The 25,647-nt window shown below is 44.7% G+C and overlaps 1 protein-coding gene across 1 annotated transcript in view; it reads right to left on the reverse strand.

Annotated features, from left to right (window-relative positions):
* Positions 1-1,036: 1,036 nt before the first annotated feature.
* The window catches only part of ENDOD1 (endonuclease domain containing 1), a 29,891-nt gene continuing 5,280 nt past the window's right edge, over positions 1,037-25,647 (reverse strand). The window contains exon 2 of the mRNA XM_045557095.1: positions 1,037-5,231. Coding sequence (XP_045413051.1) covers positions 4,029-5,231 — 1,203 coding nt within the window. The 3' untranslated portion in view covers positions 1,037-4,028. The remainder of the gene's footprint in view (positions 5,232-25,647) is intronic.

The following is a 25,647-nucleotide window of genomic DNA, read 5'->3' on the forward strand; positions in this document are numbered from 1 at the left end:
AGATCACAAGTTAGTAAGCAGGGAAGCTGAGATTTGAGCCTACATCATTTTGACTCGGTAGCATGGGTTCTAACCACTAGGCATCTCACTGTGGATAATAAGTGACAAGTGGTTATAAGCACTTTCTTTGGTGAAATTTAAGCTTAAAAACTGGGAGTGTAGTTCTCAAAAATCGATCTATGACCTGGGGAAAAATACTTACAAAGAGAGACAATGAGAAGTCTGAGAACCCATTTATGAAAGTTAAGCAGTCCACACTATATTGCTTATAGTATAACGTTTGGAAAACATGTATTGTATGGTGAGCTTAGGCAAACTGCTGAGCAAGACACACACACAGGACCCCGCCCACACTGGAAAGGCAGCCAAGAATGACTGCCACCTCCAGCCCAGAGGGGGCGCCCTACCCAAGGGCACAGAGAGGGCAGGCCCCCTTCAGAGACTGCTTGTTATCTCCCACACTGTGGGAGCTTCCTAATGAATCAACAAATAAATAAGCCTATTTCTATAACTGTCTGTGTGATTCAGACTTAGTGAAGCAATAAGCCTTTGGTGCTTATTTATGAAGGACACATAAAAACACTTAGTGTCCCAAATGGCTTTTCAGAAAAATAACAATGAAAATTAGTTCTGGCCAGGCATGGTGGCTCACACCTGTAATCCCAGCACTTTGGGAGGCTGAGGCAGGAGGATCAACTGAGCCCAGGAGTTTGAGGTTGCAGTGAGCTATGACAATGCCACTGCATTCTAGCCTGGCAGACAGAGCAAGAACCTGTCTCAAAAAAAAGAAAAAAAGAAAGGAAAAGAAAAGAAAAGAAAAATAGTTCTAAGGCCTGTTTCACTGACCCAAACTTCTGTTTTGTCATGTATGCCTCACAATTTAAAAAAAATGAACAGTTGTGACAGATGTGACTGGAAACTGCTTGAGTTAATGTGGATCAAGAAGGAAATGGGGGAAAAAAAATCACAGATAATCCCCAACCCTCATTCCAACCATTAGGATTCTCCCCTTTTAGAGATTTTACAGAACTGCTAATGAGTTGTCAATAATTACTTTATTTAGCATCTGCAAGGTGCACAGCATTGTACATAGCTTGAAAATGTCAAATTGACTTTGTCACACCCTCTGTAAAGGCTTCCCTAAGTTCCGTGGTTTTGTGGTTTTTCCTCCTGTGCTCCGGGAGTGTGCTGCTGCTAGTACCTTGGCTACAGCACTTACCATCATGTGTTAAAAGTATCGTTCTCTCTACCAGATTTTAAAATCCTCAAAGATGAGATCCATGCATTGTTCGTCTCTGCAACGTTGATGTCCAAATAAATACATGTTTGAGGATGAATAAATGATTGAATGGATGAAGAGTGCTTCACTTTGGTTCCATCTCCCAACTCCCTAGTCTGCATTTCGGTGAAAGGCTGATGCTGAATGAGAAGCCAACAATCAAAAGGCACAATGGAGAAGAGAAATGTCCAAAGGCATAGCTGATCGCAGACTAGAAAGTCAGCTCCATAATGATGAAGACTTGGCTGACCTCCCCCAGGGTCCAAGAACACAACAGAGCCACAGCAAAATATTTAAGCCAGAGCTGGGATTCATCAACCAAACTCCCACTCCAAACCCCAAAGTAGCTCGCTGGGAACAGGCCAGCAGTCCAGCCACCTGTGGGGGCTTCAGGCCCAATGCAGACAGTTCCTGTGAACCAGAGTCACAGCAAACACTAGCTCTCCAGAGCAGAGGGTCTCAGCCACCTAACCTTAAGGGTACTTTTTGCTTTACTGGCCCTTCCCAGATTTCAAGAGGTCACACAAGAATAAACAGACACTAAACAACTGGACATGAATAAGAAGGCATTTCCAAATGATTCTCAAGAAGCCGTTTGGATGCTGTGCTCCCTGCTCAGTGCTAAGGGGCTCAAGCTGCCATGGATGCCCACTTTGGGCCTTTCAGTATGCAAATATGTGCCACAAGGGAATAAAGGTTCCATAGGGTGCAGTAGGCATGATGCTGTTTGTGGACAGCTAATTATTTATCACACATGCCAGATTCAATTGATTAGTCAGGGCCTGGAGTCTGTTTGATGGATGAGAAAATCCTGCCATGGTCCAGGGAGGCAGCTAAAAAATGGCACACACTCCCTGTACCTGACATTCCAAGTGTGATGGGACACACGCAAATGACCTTGGCTCTCAATCTGCCCTCAGCTAGCCGGGAAACCGAGGGCAATCTTACTGCCCCCTGTGCCTCAGGTTCCTTACCAAATGAGAGTTTGGTCAGACTATCCCAATGGTCACTTCTAAGATTCCCTTCCTTTATCCAGCTGGATTCTTGACTGATCAGTATCACGGCAAACTCTCACCCTTCCATTTACCTTCGTGCTGCTGAAACGAAGGGACGTCCAACTACAGATTTCTATGCTCGCCAAGAGAAGTGTTGGTAAAAATACTACTTTAAGATTCTGAGATCAACTGAGTGCATATCTCACTACACGGACCAGTCTGATGCTCATATTCTCCAACCTTGCACCCCAAATTGATCAGAATGGCAGCTTGCTGGCTGCTCCGGGTGCAAGTCAACTATTTTTCTGCAAAATGTAACTCTCGCTACACTCACGTTTCTTATCCACCAACCCCATATAAACGGTCGACACATCATTTTCTCCTTGTTGCTTTTCTAGACCCCAGATTTTTGCATCTATGTTTCTGATAACCATGGGCTGTACCCCCAACCTCAGTATTTCACGCCTGGCTCTTTCCTACCTTGCAGCAACTCTTTAAAACCCTCAGAAAAATCCAGATGATTCCATCCCAGCTGTGGAAAGCAGAGCAAAGTTTGGTCCTTCTTGTTACCATTTTTAGTGCAAGATTTAAAATGACAAATGCTCGATCAAAAAATTGTGAATGAGCTCTCAAATTCAACTTGCATCGGTGGGGGAGTTATGTTCTATAGCCTGAAACACGTTATAAAAATAATTTCCTAAGAGATAATAATTCTTAAATATTTATCAATATATTTTTCCAGAGACAGAATAATTTTAATTTTTATTTTGTGGCTCTTTTCTATATAGTTATACTAAAACAATAATTTAGGGACATAAGTCAGAGCATTTTACTGTATTAGATACTTACTTGATGAATTAGAAAGATCTAGTATGTTTCTCACCTGCCAGAGATTTAATATATGTCAAGTTAATCCAAGCTTGGCTGAAGATGTCCTTGGATCTACAGCACCTACTAAGAGCAGTACTGTCCCCCTTTTGTTCTCTATACCTGAGAGGACTGTTTTATACCATTGGAGGGGCAAATAATCTTTGCCCTTACAAACTTTGTTATGCCACATTTGGCATAAAGTGCTTATCATTGCCTTAATATGATTTTATAAAATGCTCATCACTAACATTACCTACAAGAAAAACACAGCAAAATTCAACTTTGGAGAAAAATAAAACCTTACATGTCCTTGGGAACCATGGAAAGCTAAGAGATACAGCAAATGCTATATCTCTAAGGAATTTATTTCAGGAGAGAAGCATCGTCTGCTCTTCACCAAGGTCAGTTGAGCTGGGAAGAAAGGGAAGAAAATGCCAAGAAATTGGCTGTGGATATTTTTATCTGTTTTGCCTGAAGTCTCAAAGAGTAATAAGGAGGAACAAGATTCCATTCTCCTTTTCTCAGAAACCCTTTGGTTAAAAGTTGTCTTCTAATTCTTCCCTCCCCTGTGATTTTTAATCACAAATGAATACCAGAGCATATCAGGTGGTCATGTGTGTCAGAGCACATAACTGAAGTTATTAGTGGCTTGCAAGTGTGCACATAGGACTGGAGGTACACAACAGATCGGTACACTTAGTCTCACCCTGAGCATTTCTCTTGTGTCAAGTCTAAATGGCGCCATCTTCCTTTGCAAAAACAAGCAAACACCCCCACCAAAGGCCAAAATATAATGACAACTGACAAGGAACAGAAACCCACTGTAAAGACAAAATACTCTAGCTTTCAAATTCACTGACTATACACGATTAGCTTTTAGAGTCCTATAATTCCCCAGAATTTTCAAAAGTAACCTTGTAGCCAAACCGCTTGCAGATACTAAAAACCACCTGAAATAGGCCACCCATGGTGCCAAAAACAGTGTCAAAGAGCAGAGACATGGTGCCACCAAGGCCCACTGCAATGTCCTTGCACACAATTGGAACAGCACCCACAGTGTACACGGGGAAAGTGGCCACATCCACGAGGACTCGGACAGGGATGCCCAGAATGCGGCAAACGGCCTTCAGCAGACAACAAAGGATCCGGAGAACGGCCCTGGTGACCTTGGCCATGACCTTGAGCACCTTCCAGGGTATGCTCACCAACTCTTCCCCAATGGCCATAAAGTATGAGATGGTGGCTGAGCCCAGGCGGTAAAGGCAACTTTCTATGCTGTTAATCACCTGCTTGGTAACAAACCACAGGAAATAGACAATGTACTTCAGGATTGCTACCACAAGGTAATAAATTAACTGGAAAAGCTTGCTGAATGGGGTAGCAATGAAGCCCACGAGTTTTCCCAAAAAGCTACTGGTTCCCTCGGATGCCTCTGGAGGCAACAGAGCAGACCTCTTGCTCCTGGTGCTGGAGAAGGGAATAGAGCGCTCTTGAGACTGCACCCTTCGCTCCTCATCCTGGACTTGGTTAACCATTTCCAGGATTTTTTTCATTTTCTCTGTGTCTTGCTCAGTTTCTCCACAGTTGTTCTGGAACAGCTGAAGGTTAAATGGAAGCAGTTCCTCAAGATCTTTCACCATCACATCTTCTATGATGTCACTGTCCCGGGTGTGCTTGACAAAGCCCATGGCCCAGCCTCCTCCAGGGACAGCACAACAGGCCGCCAGCCACACCAACTCAGGGACCGTCACTCTGTCTTTGACTTTGTGGTCTGAGGGTACGGCGCCTGTGATGATATATAGATCTTCCCCATTGCCACACTGTGGGCTCAAGGCCCGGTCCATTAGGCTGTTGAGATTCATGTACCATCGCTCCTGAAAGGACGGGGTCATCGGAGCTGAATTTGTGAGAGCGAATGTAGCCACCTGGAAATCACCACTAAGGGGGAATGGGTACAGCTGTCCTCTTTGGTAACCAGAGTCAAGGTAATCTGTGTTCAAGGCTTGCTTGCTTCCCAGACTGTTCACCGAGGTGACGGCCTCAGCCTCGTTAGCCACCTCCTCAAGGGTGCTTTTGGGGTCATCGATCTGAAAGAAGAGAACAAGTGGTGAGAGGCAGCCCTGTTAACAGCAGGGACAGAGCACGTGAATCATCCTGCCAAGACCCGAGAAAAGTCCCCGTTCCTCTATAATTTCTAACACTTGGGTTTGGAAGGACTTGGTTCTCTGGTGCACGCACATTGCACATATCATTCTAATATCCAACGACCCTGGTGTTGGAAAGCATCTTTCAAATAGCTGTTTCCTAGTTTACTCCCTGTGTACCCCAGCCCTGCTCTGCAGGAGCATGCACCACTCACACACACCCCACCAGCATGGCATTCTTTCTTAATCTGCTGTAGTTTTGTGAACTTCATAGCTCTTCTTTGGAATATTTTTCCAGGAGATTCAGAGTAATTGTAAACTTGAAAACAAGGGGAGAATAGATCTCAGCAGGACCATAAAAATCGGAAATGTAACATAGGTAATCAGCCGCCGATGTTGGCTGCAATTTAATGCACACATTCTTAATGAATATTTACACATTTGGGGATATATGAAAACCAATCAACTCTAATCAGAGCATTTCAATCAAATGGAAGAAAATGTATAGTTTGGTGTCCATGTTTAGATACTTAGCAGGCAAAGCTAAAATTCAAGCTAGACTAACTCCTGTTTGAATTTCATCTCCTCCTGACATTTGCTATTATTAAAAATTCATTTTGTGTGTTAATCAATTTAGATATGTGCTACATGCCAATTATAATCAATATATACATCCCTTCTTGGTTCTGCTTTTTCCCCCCTAGTTCAACAGGATAATGTATATTTTCACTTTACTATTAATAATCTGAAAAGACAAAAGGAAAGAGCACAGGATTAGCCTAGAACTATGTTTTTGTCTCCCAACCTAGATTGTAAATTCCTTGACACCAGGGACCGTGTATATTCCCCACAGGACCGAGCCCAAGCTCTGACACATACTACTCAAGGCACTCTTGTCAGTCGTTATGCTCCGAGATGCTTCTCATGGCAGTATTTATAGCAGCAGGAGGTTGAACCAATCCACATTTTCAAAAACAGGGAAATGTTATAGCCATCAAAGAAATACCTCAAAACCATTATAAAGCACTTGTAATTATGAAGGGTTTGTAATGATGGGGAAATAGTAATATATGCTATAATGTTGAAAGGAAAAGGAAAGATATAAAATTAAACGATCACAATTTATTTTTAAGAAAAGCCTAAAATATGCAAGAAAAAAGTTTTGGAAGGAAATATATGAAATGTCAACAGTGTTTTTTTAATTTTTAGTTTTGGGTACATAAAAATTGTATATCTTTATAGGGTACATGTGATGTTTTGATACAAGCATACAATGTGAATTAATCAAATCAGGGTAATTGGGGTATCCAACACCTCAGGCATTTATCATTTCCTTGTGTTAAGAACATTCCAATTCCATTCTTTTAGTTATTTTAAAGTATATACTAACTTATTGTGAATTATAATCACTTTGTTATGATATCAAATATTGTTCATTCTATCTAACTACCTAACTACATTTTTGCACCCATTAACCATCCCCACTTTATACCACCTCCCCGCTACCCTTCCCAGCCTCCAGTAACCGTCATTCCTACTCCCTTAACGGTGTTTTTTTGATTCCTGGGGATGCAAGTGATATATTTTCCTCTATTTTCTTATTTCTCTCCTTATATCTCCCCTACTCATATCAACCCATAAATTATTGACATGTGTTACTTTCAAAAGGAAACAAACAAAAAACTCCAAACTAATTTAATAAAATCAGTAAATTCTTTCTAATTGACTCCCTAGAATTGGTGCTACTTAGCAAACCCATCAAATAAACCCCCAGGGGCATCAAGGCCATGAGGATTGTGCTGACCCCCTTGCCTGAGGGGAACCCCGTGGTGCACTTCTACAGCTCTGCAATGGCAAGCGCAGGCACTCACGCATGTGCGTGTAGGGTTGTGAGGGCAATGGGTGAGCAAACGGTGACCCAACGGCAATGCGTATGAAGCAGGAATACCTGCCGAAGCCTCATGGGCTAACCTATAGGCTGATCCTGCTCAGCCACTCCATGCTTCCCCCTGTCTGAGAAAGAGCAATGATCCCAGATGCTCTCCACTCACACCACATCTGTAGGACAGAGATAAGAAGCTCATTTTGTAAAGCTTCTGTCTCTGCTCTCTTATAGCTAAAATATATTACTATATCCCAAGGAAATATCAGCCTCATTTCTGGATCATAAGGTCAGGACATGGCAGAGCCAAGATCCATAGAGTCTTGGGTATAAGGTCAGAATTTTAAGACACATATTTCTCCATGGTTACATTTTGTCTGTGTTTTGCCGACATTTAACCTGATGCAGTGCCTTCATTCCTTCCAGGGGAAGTCTGGGCATGGTTTCTGAACTGGTAGTCCTCCAGCAGAGTATAGGGGGACATGCTAGTGTGTCTTCAGCCCCAGGGCCACCCAGGGGTGAAACAGTGCTACAGGGATAGATGGCAGGCCTGGAACATGAGCAGAGAAAAGGGACTCTCAGACAAGGAAGGGGAAGGAAGCAAAAGAGAGAGGCAGGAGAAGAAAAGTGGAGGAGAAAAGAAGAAATAAAGGGAGAAAAACGAATGAGAGAATATGTGTGTATAAGAGACAAACACAGTATCCTGCTGTTAGAGAGAAACCAGGACTGTGAGCTGGTCACCCCCAAACTGCAGGGCAGAGAGTAGAACAAAATACTGCACTGTCTATAATCTTTTCTCTCTGTGTCATGGAATAAATAAAGCTCCTTAAGGTTTCAGGGAGGGAAGGTGACATCTGCCCTTTCTGATGTTGACAGGATGGAAAGGAAAAGGATAAAGGAGGCGTATACAGGCTGGTCCTCATACCTCCTTTTTGCCTTTGCCAAGGGCACATGGCTGCTAAGCCACTAACTTAGTCTTCGGGTCCTATGACCCTTAGAAACTGGTCAGTTAGCTGGTCCACAGGAAGGGCTGCTCCTCTCAGAGCCTCACCTGGCTACTCCCTTCATCTTCTCTACGCCAGCAAAGCCAGCAGAGGACAGTGAGCACCCAAGCACAGCAAACGTTCTTGGAGGAAAACTGTAAAAGCAGCCTCCTCCCCGCTCACACTCCACAGAGTGGAGTCAGACAGGAAAGGGACCCCACTGTATTACTTAACTGAATCTGGACCATATTCCTTAAGACCGTCTATTGTCAATGAATGAAGACTCATTTGTGTTGAAATGATGAGTTCATTGGAAGGATACAAAGCATGGAACCCCAAGAAAAGCTGAAGCAACAGGCTCCACAAAGATCTAGGGATGGCAGTATAGCTTGGCAATGCTGGAAGTGGATTCCAGAAAGCCCTAGGGAATTCTGGCAGGAAGAGTCTGTGGGTGAGACTAATTAGACACTCATGACTACCATTAATGAAAGAGAGCCACAGTGGACCTGTCAGATTTTCTCCCTCTCTCCCACCTGTCTTCTTCGCCTACTTCTTTTTGTGTAGCTGTTCTCTATTTCATGGCTTCTTCTCAGTCATGGTCTCTGTTCCATCATAGCTGGAGCTTGCATGTGGACCAGCAGGGCCTCTCTTGCCACTTGCTGTGTCATCAATCTTCAATTTTCATATATTTTGTTACCTAATTTCCTACATCAAGTGCTCAAGGGACAGAATCTGATTTACCCAGCTCATCGTTTCGTATCAGGCCACGTTAAGATAAGCCTGTGAAACAGCTGTCCTCGAGTCAAACGCCCACGTCTGCCCAGTCAGCTGTGGGCTGGGTGCTGGAGAGAGCTGCGGGGACCTACGCAGGGCTGCCCCACCACCAGGGCCTGTGGGAGTGGCAGGCGCTCTAGGCTATCTTGTCTGGTCATGGCCTTGCAAAACTTTATGCTGATCCCAAGATGACTAAAGTTTTAATAGCCTTTGTTGAAAACTCATCTGAAAAATCTAAAGAAAACACACCAGCTCCCCATCGTTATCACGTTCACATAACTCTACAAAACAGCCCAGGATGTCTTGGTAGGCTCTCATTTTCTGAAGGGATGCCATAGTGTGGATGTGTGTGTTTGTGTGACTAAAATACTTCATGCCTGGGAAACTGTATTAAACACAGTAATACTATTTGATTAAAAGAGTCTTAGTATATTCTTGGATACACTGTCACTTAAAGGAACATGTGTTTTTCCATGCTCTCTACAGACATAGTTTAAGGATCTGGTTATTGCAATTACAGTAAATTACTGACAACACAGCTCCCTACAGACATGTACTTATGATGTCAGAGGCTCTTTTCCATTACAATTTCTGTACCACCCCTGCCCTTTTGCACACACCACCAATCTCACCCTTTGGTTTCCCAGTGGAGTCTCTAGATGGAGGGGAACACACAAAGCTCTCTGTCTAATCCACCTCCCAGCTGACCTAGTCCCCCTGGGCTGCCGATGTCATTTGATACAGTTCCTGTACTTAATGGAAACTTTTTTTTCTAATCTCAACATGTTAAGTAGGTTTCAGACAATGAGTTCTCCCCACTCCACTAGCCTCCTGCCCCATAAATAATCTTATAATAAATTCCTTTTCAAATTTGGTACAAAGAAAGAAATTGTTTCTCTCAACGAGCTGGTCTGTTTCCTCATGCCAGACAGTAAAAGCTATTTAAATGAAAGGGGTTTCTTTTTTGTTTCAGAATTAAATATAGGGAAACTTTGAATTTTCATGATAAAATGCATGTGAGGGAAAAAAAGAAGAATGGAAAATTGAAAAGGAGTCCTGAAGGGGATATATTGACCCATTCAACAATATTTATTAAACATATATTATGTATGACTAGCACCGTAAGAGGAAACGTTGGAAATGATATTAACAACAACACTCAACATTTATCAAGGGCTACATGCGAGACACGAAGAGTTTTACATGATTTAAATCAGTAAGTGGCTGAACTAACTATTCTTCATTCAAACTCACAACAACTATGTACTATTATTATCATCTTTTGAGAGGTGAGGAAACTGAGGCACATCAAGATTAGGTAACTTGCCCAAGGTCACACATAATATGTAACAGAACCAAGTGTCAACTCAGGAAGTCCAGCCCCACAGTGCAGTGGCATCTTCATAGCTCACAGCAATCTCAAACTCCTGGGCTCCAGCGATCCTCCTACCTCAGCCTCCCGACTGAGGCTACAGGTACATGCCAACACACCCAGCTAATTTTTCTATTTTTAGTAGAGACGGGATCTCCCTCTTGCTTAGACTGGTCTTGAACTTCTGACCTCAAGTGATCTTCCCGCTTCCACCTCCCAGAGTGCTAGGATTACCCACTGGTGCCCGGCCAGTGTTCTTAATCACTGTTTTATATGCCTCAAAATAGGCCTTCACGTCAAGAAAGTCATCATCTATTTATGGAAACAAGACACAGATACATAGAAAGTTAAATAGAAAATCGGGAGAAAACTGCAGTACAATGCAGTTTACATCAACGGCTGTACACGGTAGAACAGAAAAGAGCAATAGCATTTCAGAGGCAGGAAGGGCACAGGGAGCACATCGGGGAAGACTCTTGGAGGAAACAGGATCTGAAGTGGAACTGGAAGATTTTGACAGACTTAGTGAAACAGCAAGGCCAGTGAAACCTCAGCAAGATCTCCACCCAAAGGCTTAGCACAGAAACAAGCAGCCTGTGGAAACAGGACTCTGAGTGGGGAAAAGTGGAGCTTCATTCGAAAGGACGACAGGGGTCAGAATAAAATTTGGCAACAGCATAGGATCCTATTTACTCTTCACATACCCTACGAGGCAGGCATTACTACCGTCTCCGTTTTAGAAGTGGGAAAACTGAAACTCAGACAAATGGCAGGTACAAAGTCATCCAGCAAGTACGTGGAAGAGCCAAGGCTTAAGCCTGGCTTCTCTGATTTCAAAGCTCCCAACCACAAGCCAGTAGCAGCCCAGGCCTCTGAATGAGGAAGGGAACGCTGAGAGCCACAGAGCAGCCACTGCGAGAGACAAGGAGGACGAGGAGTGACCTGGGAGACACAGAAGGGGCTGTGAGGAGAATCGGTCTCGTGTCATGTCAAAAGTCAAGGGAGGAGAAGGCTTTGGCTAGAAGACGACCAACACTGGGTGCCACCTGTGGCAGAGGAAAGGGGAGGAAGGAGACTGGGCCAAGGCCTCTGGTGATCAGAGATGGGTAGTGACAGAGCGCTCAGCAAGGAGGACAGCCAGCGGAGGGGACTGGATGTGGGTGAGAGAAGACTGCAGCCATGGTGCCTCTCGTTGGAGAAGGCTTTAGGTAAAGGCAGGAGAGGAATGGAACCTTAGCTTAAAGGACAGGAATTGCAAGGAGAAGCAGAGATTGTCTTCCTATCCAAGGCAAAGGGCATGTTGGGAGGTTGGGGCTGCTTGAGTCTGCACAGGGGAGCACCTCGGGGCCAGTGACTTCAGGCTTGAGCGCACCTCGGGGGAATGATCTGAAGGCAACAGGCTGGAGGAACAAGAGAGCCAATGAGCAGAGCCCCATCTCTGGGGACTTCTGGGCTGTAAAATCCACACCGACCTCAGGGGCCAGAGTCACCCGGTGCAAACTTGCCATGGGGAGTTTGTCCCTGAGGAGGGAGGAGCTGCTTCCTGAGGTGACCCTCAGGGAACACACGCATGAAGCTCTGAGCCCATCAGCACCAACGCTGCTCACCAGCCTCCTGCATGCCTTTTTTGGTCTCCTTCTACCCACTCTTTTCTCAAACCCTCTAGGGCTAGAATCACACCATCTTCACAAGCACTTTTTCTGAGACAGCTCAGAGACATGGTGGGTATAAGGGAGTTCCTTTAACTCCCTTCCCAGCATCAAGCCTGTACAAGTGTTTGATGGGACAGAGAATCCCACAGGGCCAGGAGACTCAGAACCCGGCTGTCCCAGCCAAGCCCTCCAGGACCAGTCAGGGGACTGAGCCATGAGGCGATGGGTGGGAGTAGCCTGAGAGGAGGCAGAGGATGACAGAATGGATGGGCAGGAGTGCAAGGGGGCTCTGCAGAGGACAGGGATGACTGAGGGGTGGTTGGGAAGGAGGAGAGGCTCATAATGTTACTAAGATTGGTATTTAAGAGCGTGCACACACACCCGCACACGCACACACAGCAGGAGACTTGAAAGTCAAGAGGAAAGAGTTATCAAGTGGGGAACTGCGTGTGCAGGGAGTGGACTCCTGTGCACTTGCCCCTTGTAGTTTTGCAGACACCGGCCTCTCACTAGGGCTGGGATCATCTCTTGTACTTCTTGTCTGCCTAAGTCATAGCAGAGACTCTGCATATGGCGGGTTCTAGGTACGTATTGCTGATTAGTATGCTGGTGATCATGATGGCAGCATGGAACAGAGGAGGGTGGATGAGGGGCTGGTGTTGGCAATTTTGCAGGAAGTGGTGGTCAGCTTCCCTGCCATGCTGGCTGGGGGCCCAGAGCATAGGGAGAGCAAGGAAGGTCTTCAGCCTCCTGAGGTCACTGTGCCAGGGAATTTGCAAAAGGGGAAAGAAAGGCTGTTGAAAAGAAAGGAAGGCCCCGTGGAAATCAGCCAGGGTTAATGGGCAGGGCCAGCTCTGCCGAGGCCAGGGTTTGAGTTTTTGTACTTACTGTACCCCCAGCAAGGATCTGCAGTCCAGGGACAGGAGCAGAGAAAGCACCGGCTTATGTGTGGTAGGTGTGAATTGCAGGAGCCTTGTCACTGCAAACAGATTGAAGTACCTGACCATAGAGTCCACGTGAACAGGGGCCAAGGGCTGCAGCACTGCTGATGGGAAGCGACTGAGCAGTGCAGGTACAGAGTAAGACCAAGGGGAGGGGAATACAGAGTAAGACCAAGGGGAGGGGGAGAAGGAATAGTCCATCAGCAGCTGCAGGTGGAGGGGACAGCTGTGGCCCTGCAGATGACAGCAGCTGGTATGAGTGGAGACTGCCTCCAGGAGGGTGGGACACATGTGGGCGGTGGAGTTCAGCAGGCCGACCACCACAGACAAAAAGCAGAGGAGTCTGGCGAGTGTGTGCCGAGACTGTGTGTTTGTCTACCTGTCTGACCACTGAATTGAAGGACACGGGCCAGTGCCCAATTATCTGTGGTCCTGCACCTAGTGTGATGGCCCGGCACAGCAGGAAGCAACTGGTATTTGTTGAAAGAATGATCTCATTTGACCTCCACAGTAACCTTCTGGTGCATGTAGGCGTTCCTCCGACTTGCGGATGGGGCTCCAGCACGAACTGGCTGTCCCTAGTTCTGCTCCACAATGTGCACCATGGAAAAGGTGGTCCTAATGAAGGGTCACCAAGGTGGTGGTTAAACTCCACAATGACTCACCATGGGGAGGGTGGAGTTTCCTTCCCTTGGAGAATTTTAAGCTGAGACTAGATAAGCACATGCAGGAGATGATTCAGACAAGATCCTGTCATCAGGAGCCGACCTAGTGAGCTCCTATCTGACTCTCTGGGGACAAAGAGGCTACTTCCTTTGGGGTTTGTTTTATTTTTCAACAAGAGTTAAATAATAGGATGAGGTGAACAGTCCGTGTTCCAATTTTGTTCCTGCTATATGAACTATGATACAGGTGCGCGCGCGCGCGCGCACACACACACACACACACACACACACACACACGGACACTGGATACAAAAGAGATGCTATCACTCCTGCTGCCATCACCAGGTGGGTCAGAGAGCCCCTCCTTACAAGGAATCATGAGTGCAGCTGACAATCGGAACATCAGATAATCTTATCAGAGCTGGACGGTGCTTAAAGGTCCTCTGCCCAGTCACACACGGTAGAATGAACTAGATCTGAGGCCCGGGTAAGTCCTAGGAGAACCTACTTACCATGGAAAATACCCAGCAAGGGAAAGAGCTGCCTTTCAACAAAGAAGGGGGAGGCCGGTGGGGCCACAACAGCAGATTAAGGACATTTGAGAAGGAAAAAACCACAAGGGCTTTCAGCTCTCGGGGAAGAAATAAACAAAATTCTGACCCACCCATTTAAGAAGGGAAAAATTCCTCCCTTCCTGGCTTCTAAAATATTCTTTATTCCCTTGGGAATAGAAACAGCTTTAGAAAAATTAGAAGGCTGCTAATTTTTCTTGCTTTCTTTTTTCTTTCTTCTTTTTAGGAAAAAGAAATGCAGAGCCTTTCATTTCCTGAATGACCCTTTGGCACTAGGGGACGCTTCCTGGTCCCCTCTGCCTTCCTCCCCCCGTGAATCACCCTTCCTCTGGGCTCCCAGCGCCACTCACACACCTTCCTGCCTGCGGGAAGGAGGTGCTGGTTCCAGCTCCGCTAGGGCTGGGCACGCCCTCGATGTCTGGGAACCCTGGGATACAAGGACAAACGCTGAAGAGTTCTCTAAGTCAGAAGACGATGGCACAAAGGAAAGAATGAAAGAGTGCTTTGCTTCCATTTCAGACTTTTCTTTTTCTTGAAAACTGGAAAAAAATAAAAATAAAGAGTGGGGAGGATTTAAAAAATGCACCAACTCTACACTGGCAAGAAATGCAGGCAAGAAAGCCCAGAGGGGAGGCCACTGGGGCAAACAAACTCCTCGGGGACTCCTCTGAGTTTCAGGCTCCTTCTGGGAGCCTAAGTGAGCGAGCTGACTCCTTTAAGACCTTTCCAGACCGCAGTACCTTCTCAGGTTACATCATCCTGCTCTTTGGTTTCCTTCCCCATTACTCACAGGAGCCTGTTTTCCCCTCTGTACTCCGCTTTCTTTTCCAGAGAAATCATTCTTAGCACCAACTATGCGCTACACAATTCAGAGAAGTCAGTTAAATTGGGAAGTCTCCGTTTCTCATTTTTTCCACTTTCCGACTTCAGACAAGATCAGAGGTTCTTAGGCCTGGCTGCATATCAGAACCACCTGGAAGCTTTAAAAACATACCCTCAGGCCTCACCCAGACCTATTAAATCAAAATAATCGATAATAATAAAAAGAGCCCTCCCCTCCCCCCCAGTATCAGGATGGTTTAAAGGTCCCCCAGGTGATTCTAATATGACTCTAAGCTGAGAACCTGGGCCAGATCCTCATCAGATTCTCATTGATCAGTCTCGGATGGAATTAAGCCCCTGCCTTGACAGCCACTGCAGAAATCATCCAAGTCTCCTTAAATCAATAGCTCTCAACATTCACTTTGTATTAGGAGCAACTTGGTCCGCGTTAAAAATGCACATTCCTGGGCTTCACAACAGGGATACGCTCAGATGGGGCTTGGAGATGCATTTTACCACCAGCCCAAGTGATGCTAATGCTGATGATGGCACAGGTGTCCTTGAAGCCCACCCTGCAAAACAATTGTTTACACCATCTTTGGGAGTGCCCTGGCGAGGCTTAATTTATTCACATATTAACACTCCGTGAGAGGCATTATCTACAACCTGCAAGAGCTGTGATAATGCCAGGGTCGAAAACAAAATAGTAGGGGCCATTTGGATCCCTTGCCTATTGTATTAGCTAATATTCTGAGCCTATAGAATGTGTAAACATGGATTTCCTTCATTATTTATATGTGGAATGAGAAGTCTATTTTTGCTCTGGATACTCTTTTGAACATATCACTACTCTAACACCTTCAGTAACATCTTAGGACTGGTGAAATGACACACTGGCATATCCATGGGCTTCCTCCCAAAATTCTTCCAACCTCTTCTCTCAGACCTTCCCTTATGCTCAACCAAAACAGGTCAATCTCTACCCCACACATGTCAGTTACATGGCTGTCATGGAAATGTGCCCTGCTTCCCTCTACAGTCATCACCTGTCACTACTGGCTGGGGGAGCCTTCACCTTTCTTCTCTGCTCCCTGAACCCCACCTGGGTGCCAAGGCCTGGCTCCGGCCTCACAGCTCCTGCACTGGGTGTTCTCCTTGTGCCTTCCAGATCCATTCTCCACTCTTCTCTGCCCTGCTCTGTGTCCCGGGAGGCTGGCTTCTATGGAAGGTTGGCTTCTAGGGACCACATCATCTGAGCTCTCATGTCCTCTGGCTTCTGACGGGAGCCACCAATGGGTAGGTAGAAAGAGAGGGACCAGATCATTTATTCACTTCCCGCCCCTTCTCTGGGTGCCGCAGTTCTGGCTTTGGCTGAGTTTCTCTGAAGCTACAGCTCTGACCCCTGCCCCACAGGCCTAGGATGGACACAGCTCCCTGCTGTCGCATGTCCCTAGGTGCTTTCCCATAACTTGTTGGCTCCCTTAACTCTCCGTAAATACAGTCAGCTTTCTGGATCTGTGAGTTCCACAACCACGAATGGAAAATACTTGAGAGAACAAAAAATAGAAAGTAACAATACAATACTAAATTTTTTTAAAAATATAGTATAATTGTCTACATAGCATTTACATCATATTAGGTATTATAAAAAATCCAGAGATGATTTCAGGTATAAAGGAGGATGTGCACAGGTTACATGCAAATACTACACCATTTTATATAAGGGATTTGAGCATCATAGATTTGGATATCTGCAGGGGGTCCTGGAACCAATCCCCTGGGAACTACGAGGAACCATGGTAGTTTCTTCATTAAATCCTGCTGGTTAAACTATTTTGAGAGCGCCATCTGTTCCCAGCCAGGACCCTGGTTGACAGGGCCTCAGTGACATCTTCCCCAAGGCCCAGCGAGTCCAGTTCTGGGAGATCACACCCACAGCCAGGTATTTCTGACACTATCTCCGAGGGAGCAGCATTTCTTACACATGACCCCCTCCTACCCGCCTCGGTGCCAGTCGTAACCAAGGGCCACCCCATCAGGCCAGCAAGCAACCATATGCCTCTCTTGGTAGTTCAATCTAAGAAACTCAGGAACTGCCAAGAGCCAGTGAAGGCTATGAGGGCTCCTCGGTACGGTTTGGGGCTGGCAACCAGGCTGACCCATGGGAAAGGTAAACTGTTTAAAAGAGCAAAGGGAGGGCAGGAAAAGACCCTGAAGACTCTATGGGACCCTTTTGTTTCTCAAAGGTTCCCAGCTCTGGTTCCTTTGAGCTCTATTGTGTATCTCTCTTCCTGTGCCTATGAATCTATCAGTGATATCTTTCAACAGCCCTGCCCTTCGCCTGAATGAGCTTGAGTAAGTTTTATGATTCATGCATCAACGAGTCTGAAATATCAGGAGTCCTATTCCTATGAGAACCCAGTAAACCCCTGAGAGAATAGGAAAGGGGACCTTGTAGGTGATAGAACCTTCTAGACTCTAGGATTAAAATGAGGGAACAAATGAAGACACAAGTTGTCTTGATCCCAGAAGTCTAGGAGCAGCCCAAGGGACAGAGAGAAGGAATTTCTACCAAATTCCTCAAAAGAGAAGCATTATCGATGGGTGACAATAACACAGGGGATAGTGCAGAACTGCTGAATTCAGAGAAACAGCCGAGGCCGGCACAGGTGAGGTGGAGACAGAGCAGGAGGATGTGAAATGAAGGGCGTTTCGGCAATAACACTGGGTCAGCCTAGAAGCATAACACGCATCCCAGTTGTCTCTGTGGCAGGCATGGTCTGGGTGCAAAGGTTACTCATTCCTTCAACACTTGCCGAATTTGTATTGAGTGTCTAGGCACAATGAAAAGTGCCTTCTGCACACACTGTCTCACTGAATCTTCCTAACTCCTCTGTAGGATAGGGACAATTGATTAGTCCTATGCCACAGATGCGGAGCTGAGTGCTATGAGATTTTGTAACATTTCCAAGTCACACAGCTGGTGAATGGCAGAGCTGGGACTCCACTCAATTTTGTCTCACTACAAAACCCATTTTCTTCACCACCTTGTCTGTTCAGTCTGTGTCCCTTAGGGGCTAACAGTCTATTGGGAGAGAGTTAAGTAAACCACCACTTGGTCACCATCTGCCTTCCCAAATAAGTAAAAAGGCACCTGAGGGCAGGGACTGTGTCTGCTCCTGGGTGATGTATTAAAACTCCTAATTTTTGGCTTAGTCCTGAGATTTCAATCAATGGTTTTGATGCTGATGGTAATGACAACACTGGTTAAAGTATCAATCAGCAGCTGGATGTCCGACGACTCACCCTTTGCAATGCCGTGAGTCTGAGCTGCTGACCAAGAATGAATAAATGAATGAATAAATGACCAAGCAAACAAATAAACAGGGTGAGTTTGTCTCCATCACCAAAGGTCCCTGTAATTCCATGCCTACTTCTTAAACCCCAATTCATTGATAGAGAGAACAAATTTGTGATAAACTTTTGTCTCTGATTGGCTGTGACCACATTTATTATGTAAATGAGTGGTTAGGATCACCAAGAGGAAACACATGCGCCCACACACACCAGCCTTCCTAGTTCCTTTGCTTCCTCTTTGGTTAACTGTGGGAGGAGCGGAGGAGAAGGGTGCCCAACATCGACAGCAGTGAAAGTAGCAGTAACAGGCCTGGCCGACGAGCCACCTGGGCATGGAACTGCAGCCCGAGAGATGCCACTGTTAGCTCCTATGAGTCACCCTCACCTGAAAACTGGGAAGTCCATAGCTGTCCCCACATAAGACTATAACTATAATAGATGGCCTTTCTCCAAAGCCAACAGGGAAAACTTACCCTTCGTTCTGAAGACCACTAGAGAAGGGGACTCAGCAGCCTTCAGGCTCTTTTCCACAACATCATAACTCTCTCAGGAAAAGGTTTATTTGCATCCAACCTAAATCCTCTGTAAGCTATTTAAGCTTACCACCTCTTTTCTTAAGCACAAAAGAGACAACATTTGCTTCTCAATGCTATGTAATAAGTATCATTTGAGGTTAATAAATCTGCCCTCAGGCAAAATAATTTCCCTTTCTTTGACCTTTTCTCCTGGGTTTTTATGAATGTAGCTCTTCTTCAAGGCCCTCTAAATGTGAGACTGTATGGCAGTAGGGTTAGTAACAGAACACCAGATTGGAAATGTGGACATCTGTCAGCTCTGCCATTTACTGGCCTTGTGACATTGGCAGACCAGTGACTCCCTGGGCCTCTGTCTCCTCTTCTATATGAGCAAAAGGATAAAGCCTCCTCTGTGCAAAGACATGGGAAGGGGAAGGAAGGTGGGATTCTCCCACCATCTGTGAGTTATACATTAGATATTCTTGAAAGAAAAACGTAATGAAGTAGACCTCACATTTGAAATCCCCAAGCCTTCTATTTCTAAATTAAAATGCTTAATGAAATCAATTGCTTATGTTTATGTGCAAACTCACCCATTCAAAGGGTCCCTACACTCTCCCACTCCATGGGTGTGACAGTCATTAGAGGGGCTTGTTAGATGTGGCCTTATAGAGTCCAAACAGATGCTGAACCTTGTGGATTAGAATAAAAGGTATGAAACGGTACATGTGTTTCTAGGTATAATGGAAATTTCTGGGATGTTACATGCATACATAGATATACACACATACAAACTGAATAAATTACAGATTATTATTTGTGAGAAGTAGAATCTTTTCCTTATATACTTCTGAAACATTCTAAAAATTATTTTTTTCTGTAAGCACATCATAAGAAAACTAAATATTACATACAACCACCACCACCACAATAAAAATATTAGTTGGAAATTGTCTGTATATCTCGGTCTAGGGCTGCTGTGCCATAATGGGAACAGAATCACACAGCTTTCACATTTCACTGCCACTCTGCCAAGAGCTCTATGTTCAACAGCGTCCACTAATCACATGCGAAGTGCTGGAGATAAGCTACACCAGGGGCTGGCAAACTACAGCCTGTGAGCCAGAGCCAGCATCTCCCTATTTTCATAAATTTTCTTAGAACACAGCCACGTTCATTCATTCATTCATTGTGGTTGTTTCTGTGCTAAAAAAGCATAGCTGAATGGTTGCAACAGAGACTACATAGCCCCCCCAAGGCCAAAATCATTTTCTACTATGCCCTTTGCAGAACAAGTTTGCTGTCCCCTGTGTTAGACAATGAGCATTTAACGGTAAGTAGCAGTAGCCCTGGCCCCTGCCTTCATGGAACTTAGAACTCATTGGGTGGCACTCAATTAGTGTCACACAAACAATTGTATAATTGCTACACACTAGCTAAGAAAGGTGTGTTTGTTGCTATTAGACAGTATTATGGGTAGTTGACTTAGTTGGGAATATCATGAAAGGCAAAAAACCCAGCAGGGACACAGGTCCTATGATGGGAGAGAACATGGACATATTAAAAAGAAAAATAACGTAACCAGAAAGAAGCCAAAATGGCCAAAGTTAAAGACCTGCAAAGTGCATGACACCAGATAAGGCTGGGGAAAGAGTGGGAACAGGCCATGCATGACTCTGGAGACCACGATAAGGAGCTGTGTTTTTATCTGAAGAGAAATGGGGAGTCCTGCAGGGTTTGCAGAAGCTGTGGGAGGAAAAATGATGTCAATTTTTAGGATTTCTCTAGCTTCAGAGTGGAGAAAGGCTAGTGGAGAACAAGGTAGGATGGGTCAACCAGTCAGGAAGCTGTTTTGCAGAGACTTAGATGCTGGGAGCGTGGGCCTCAGAGTACAGATAGGAATGTTACGGAAATTCGGTACTTGTCCCTGTGGCTGAATGAAGAATGAGGACAGCAGTTTGAGGGAATGGAAAGAGAAGTTTATTAATTTGCCATGGAAAGAGAACTTTATTAAAATTTGCCAGCAAATGAGGAGGATGGCAGACTCTCATCTTAAAGTACCATCGTCCTCCCTAGAAACGAAATACAGAGCTTTGAAAAGGAGTTTTCAGCTTCAGGCTATTGCTGTTTAACTACAGCATCTCCAGTGAAGACAATCTGGTGACCTCTGCCTGGACACTTCCGTTGACCCATCTCCTATGGTCCAAAGAACAAAGGATACTCCACTGCCCCTCTGATTACTGCCCTTGGGCAGGAATGCAGATTTTAATTCCCAGAAAGAATGGGGGTAGTGGTTAAAGAGGCAATTTGTAATACATTTTGCCCTTTTTCAGGCCCTTACTTCTGTTACAGTAAGTCTATAGGGACTGTGCAGAAGTGAAGTCTGTCCACTGAGGTGCAGAGTAAGGTCATCAACCATCCCACGGTCCTTTCCCTGTGCTTCCTCCATGTGTCCTGAGACCATAGTGGGTGCCCCATCTTTCAGAAACATAAACAGTGGCCATTTCCTGATGGGATCCCTGTTCAATCAGGCAACCTGGTCCACTCAATCAACAAATGTGATTTGGATCGATTCCTTCCCGTAGTTGTAAGGACTAAGACAATAGCAAGATTTCCTGAAACCAACACTGCCATCTCACAAACACACATGGAAGGCACATCTACCAAGCTGTGTTGAAGTCAAGATATAAGGACAAAGATAAGAACTTGCAAAGGTGAAGGGCTTCAGCTTACTAAACAGTCATAAAGGGAAAAGGAATTTCTGCATCTTCTAAGAGACGGAGCGTTCCGAGTTGGAGCAAAGTCCCTCTTCTGGTCCCAAAGTAGGGTTTATTGCATTACTGGGTTATAAGTTTCACATGTGCTGTGTTTAGCTGGTTTTCCTTCCCTGGGAACCAAACTGGCTGCACAGAAGGAGCTCCCAAACTGACTGGGGCTGGAGGGTAGATGAGAGGGTCCACTGCCTCTGCTCAAGAGCTCAAGAGCTCCGGAAGGTGTGGTTGGCTTGTGCTCCCTTGTCCCTTGGGACAACTGGCATTTGGTCAGGAACTGGGCTCTTCTCAGGCTCTTGCATCACAACCAACCTAACAGCCTCTTTGAACGGCTCCATACCCCTAGAGATGCAAGATCCCACCCTCTACCCTCTTATCTCTGCCACATTCACAGAGGTCCAAGGGACAATCCCTGTTGCTCCACAGTTATTAATAACACAGTTTTTACATGATCCATGTCCCCCACCCCCAAGGTGGTGCCTTATGGAAAATTTCTGCTTGCATTAGGACCACAGGAAGCACCCAAGGTGGATTAGAACAGAATAAGATTGCACAATGAGGCACCAGCACCCCCAGCCGAATGCCATATTTAGCAAACCTGTAACCCCACCCTTGCTACAGGCACAAAGGTGCACCTGGAAGTGGTGAGCCTCTGAAGTCCATTGGCATGTGACTGTCAACTGGGAACAGGCCCTACTTCTACAAAATCCTGACAAACAAACATGTGAACTTTCAAAAGAGGAACTTCATTCAAGCAAGTTAAATAGGAGCTCACCCCACACGTTAACAGGTTTGGTGACAGAGGCAGCTCCGTGTGCGCCCCAGGTGTCATACAGCTCAGCCTCAAACTCCAGCCCCACCTCTTCTTAGCTGTGTGAACATGGAATAGTAATTTAACTTCTCTGTTCCTCAGTTTCCTCCTCTAATGAGGATAATAATAGCACCTATCTCCTATGGCTATTGTGAGGATTAAATGTGAAAAACAAATAAGCCTAGAAAAGTTCCTTCTTTGTGATAAACACCCAGTAAGATCTAGACCCATACAGGAAGCTCATTTGAATCCCTGAAGGCATGCAAGAAATTGTACATATTTAACGTGTACAATTTGGTAAGTTTGTATGCAACCATCCCCACAATCAAAGTAATAGACATATCCGACACCTCCCAAAGTTTCCTTGTGTCCCTTTATGTGTGGTGTTTGGTAAGAACACTTAACATGAGATACATCCTCTTAACAAATTTTGAAGCGCACATATGGTACTGTCAACTACAGGCACTATACTGCACAGCAGTTCTCCAGAACTTATTCCTCGAGTATAACTGAAACTTTATATGCATTGAACAACAGCTCTCCATTTTCTTCACCCATCCAGCCCCTGGTAACCACTATTGTATTTTTGCTATGAGCAAAAGCAAGGTCTTGATATGGCCCCAAACCAGCTCCTCCCTTTGCGTCCTCGTCTTGTTCACGGCAACTTCATTCTTCTCATCGTTCAGGCCCAAACTCCTGGAGCCATCTACGACTTTCTGTGACTCCCTTCTCTCACCCCAGAGATTCTTAGCTCTTTCTTCAAAATATAGCCAGAACTACTCTGTCACCAGCCGGCCACAAACACTGCCACCATCTTGGTCCACGCCACCATTGTCCCTTGTCAGATTACTCAAACCTCCTAATTGGTCTCTCTGCTTCTGCCCTTAACCTCACAAATCTGTTCTCAATGCCATGCCCAAAACGATCCATTAAAATGTAAGTCAGATTATGTCAAACCCTCTGCACAATGGCTTCCTGTTTTGCACAGAGTAAAACTCAAATTTCTTACAAATAGTCCAGAAGGACCTAAATGATCTGCCATCCACTGCTGCACCTCTCTGACCTCATCTCCTGCTACTGTCCTCTTTTATCCTTCCCTAGCCACGCTAACTTCTTCTTAGTTCTTCCTCAAATACAAGGAATACTCATGCCTCAGGGCCTTTGCACTTACTTTCCCCTCTGCCTGGAATGTTCTTCCCTCAGATACCTGCATGACTGGCTTTGTCACTTCCTTCAGGTCTGTCCCCAAAAATCACCTCCATGGTGATCTCTTCCCTGGAAACCCTTTTTAAACTTCACCTTTTCCTTGATATCTCATATCCTCCTTCTTTCCTTTTTTATTAGCACTTATCACTATTTCATATGCTATGTCTTTTATTTATTTTATCATCTATATCCTCTATCAGCTATTCAATCCCCTGAGGGTATTTTTGTTTGGTTGGTTCACTATTCTATTCCCAGGGCTTAGAACAGTGCCTGACACATAGCAGATGCTCAATAAATATATGTTGACTAAACAGAGTTAATCAACAGAAGGCCCCAGGCTTTGTCAAAGCATTAGGTGTCCCTGCCAACTGAAGGTAAATCAAAACTCAAAACCAATCATGCCCAAAATTAAAGTGTAAGTCAGCTGAAACATTTAATTTAATTTATATTTTTAAATAATATATTAGCCATCTGTTTATTCTGCAAAATGAAGTGGAGCCATATTTTTGGTTTTGATTAAAAATATAAAATGCCTTCAGCTTGACCTCTTCTGATTGAGCCGCACTTCTGTCCGGCACTGGGTCAATGAAAGCATGACTGGAATACTAAATGGTGCTTCTATTCTTGGTTCAGCCTATGAGTCAGTTTCTTTTTTATTTCTCCTTCCTTTCAGTGGCCAAATAGATAGATCGGCAGGCAATGAATTATTGCCATGATAGATGTTAAGTTCTAGGGAACTAAAAGGTAAGTAACCACTCGAGATATACTATGCATCTTGAAGTAGGAAATTTGAAAAAAAAGGCATTCTTGGACTTGGACTAAGAGTAATTCTAGGAGCGAGACCAGATCACTGGAAGTGAGAGCTACCAACAAATAGGAGGATTTATTTTCTTGTGTTTTCACTTTTAGAGCTGATAGTTTAAAAGGAAGAGAAATTTGAAACCTAAAGAATAAAATCTTTATTCCTCAAGGAAAGCTCCCTTCAATCACCATGAACTAATAACTCAGCTAATAGCAATCTGAAGCTGGGATTTTAAGAATGGTGTGTTAGTAGCAAAGCCATAAATCATCTAAAGAACTGAATTAATTCAGTAAAATAAAAATAAAATAATAAATTTAGTCAGCCAGTTTGGATTCAGGAGAGAAAACACAGACATTTTAATGGGAAAACAGCATGACAGAGTAGAAAGACAGCTAAGAGCTTTGGACTTCGGCAGCCATAAGCTCCAGTCCTGGCTTTGCCATCTAGCAGCTATGTGACCTTGGATAAGTTAGTTAACCACTCTGAACCTCGGTTTCCTAAACTATAAAACATGGATCATAATACCTAGAGTTGCTACACAGATGAGATGAGTTAGACTGTGAAGACCTTTGGACATAGTAAGTGATCAATAAATGATAGTTCCTTTCCTGGACTGTCTATATTTAAGTGTGAACTGAAAGAATAGTATAGACAGCCTTTATCACTGAAATGTTTCAGGACAAAATGTCTTTGAAACATTCTATCAACATAGGGCAGGTACCTTAACTTGATCCTGAGAATGACCTGGAATGGAAACACTGAATTCAAAGATGAAGAAAAAACCAGAGGAGCAGAAAAATGCAACGGAGGATAGCGTGTGGGGTTTGCACCACAGTAAGGAAGAAATTGCTTGAGTGACTGGCTCTGGAACCATTCCCTTAAGTAAGGTACTTCCCAGCTGTACCCAGGCTCAGCCTAATAGACTGGAATACCATTGCTCATTGTTTTGTGACAACACATTTCTTGGTTGCTCGGGACAGAGAGGGTGGAGGTATCTCTGATACCTGTTTGGTTTGTTTTTTTTTTTTTTTTGATCACCTAATTCTTTCCATCCATTCATTTAATCTCTCACCATGCATTTTCTGAGCATCTATTATATGAATGTGGAACATGTACCAAGCATTTGAGAAGATACACAGATAGATGATTTGCATTTTAGAAGAGATTTATACAATTGTAGATGTCATCTATCTATTAATATATCAACATTCCATTTGGGTGTTTGCATGTGTAT

Source organism: Lemur catta, chromosome 7 (assembly GCF_020740605.2).
Source record: "Lemur catta isolate mLemCat1 chromosome 7, mLemCat1.pri, whole genome shotgun sequence".
NCBI lineage: Eukaryota > Metazoa > Chordata > Mammalia > Primates > Lemuridae > Lemur > Lemur catta.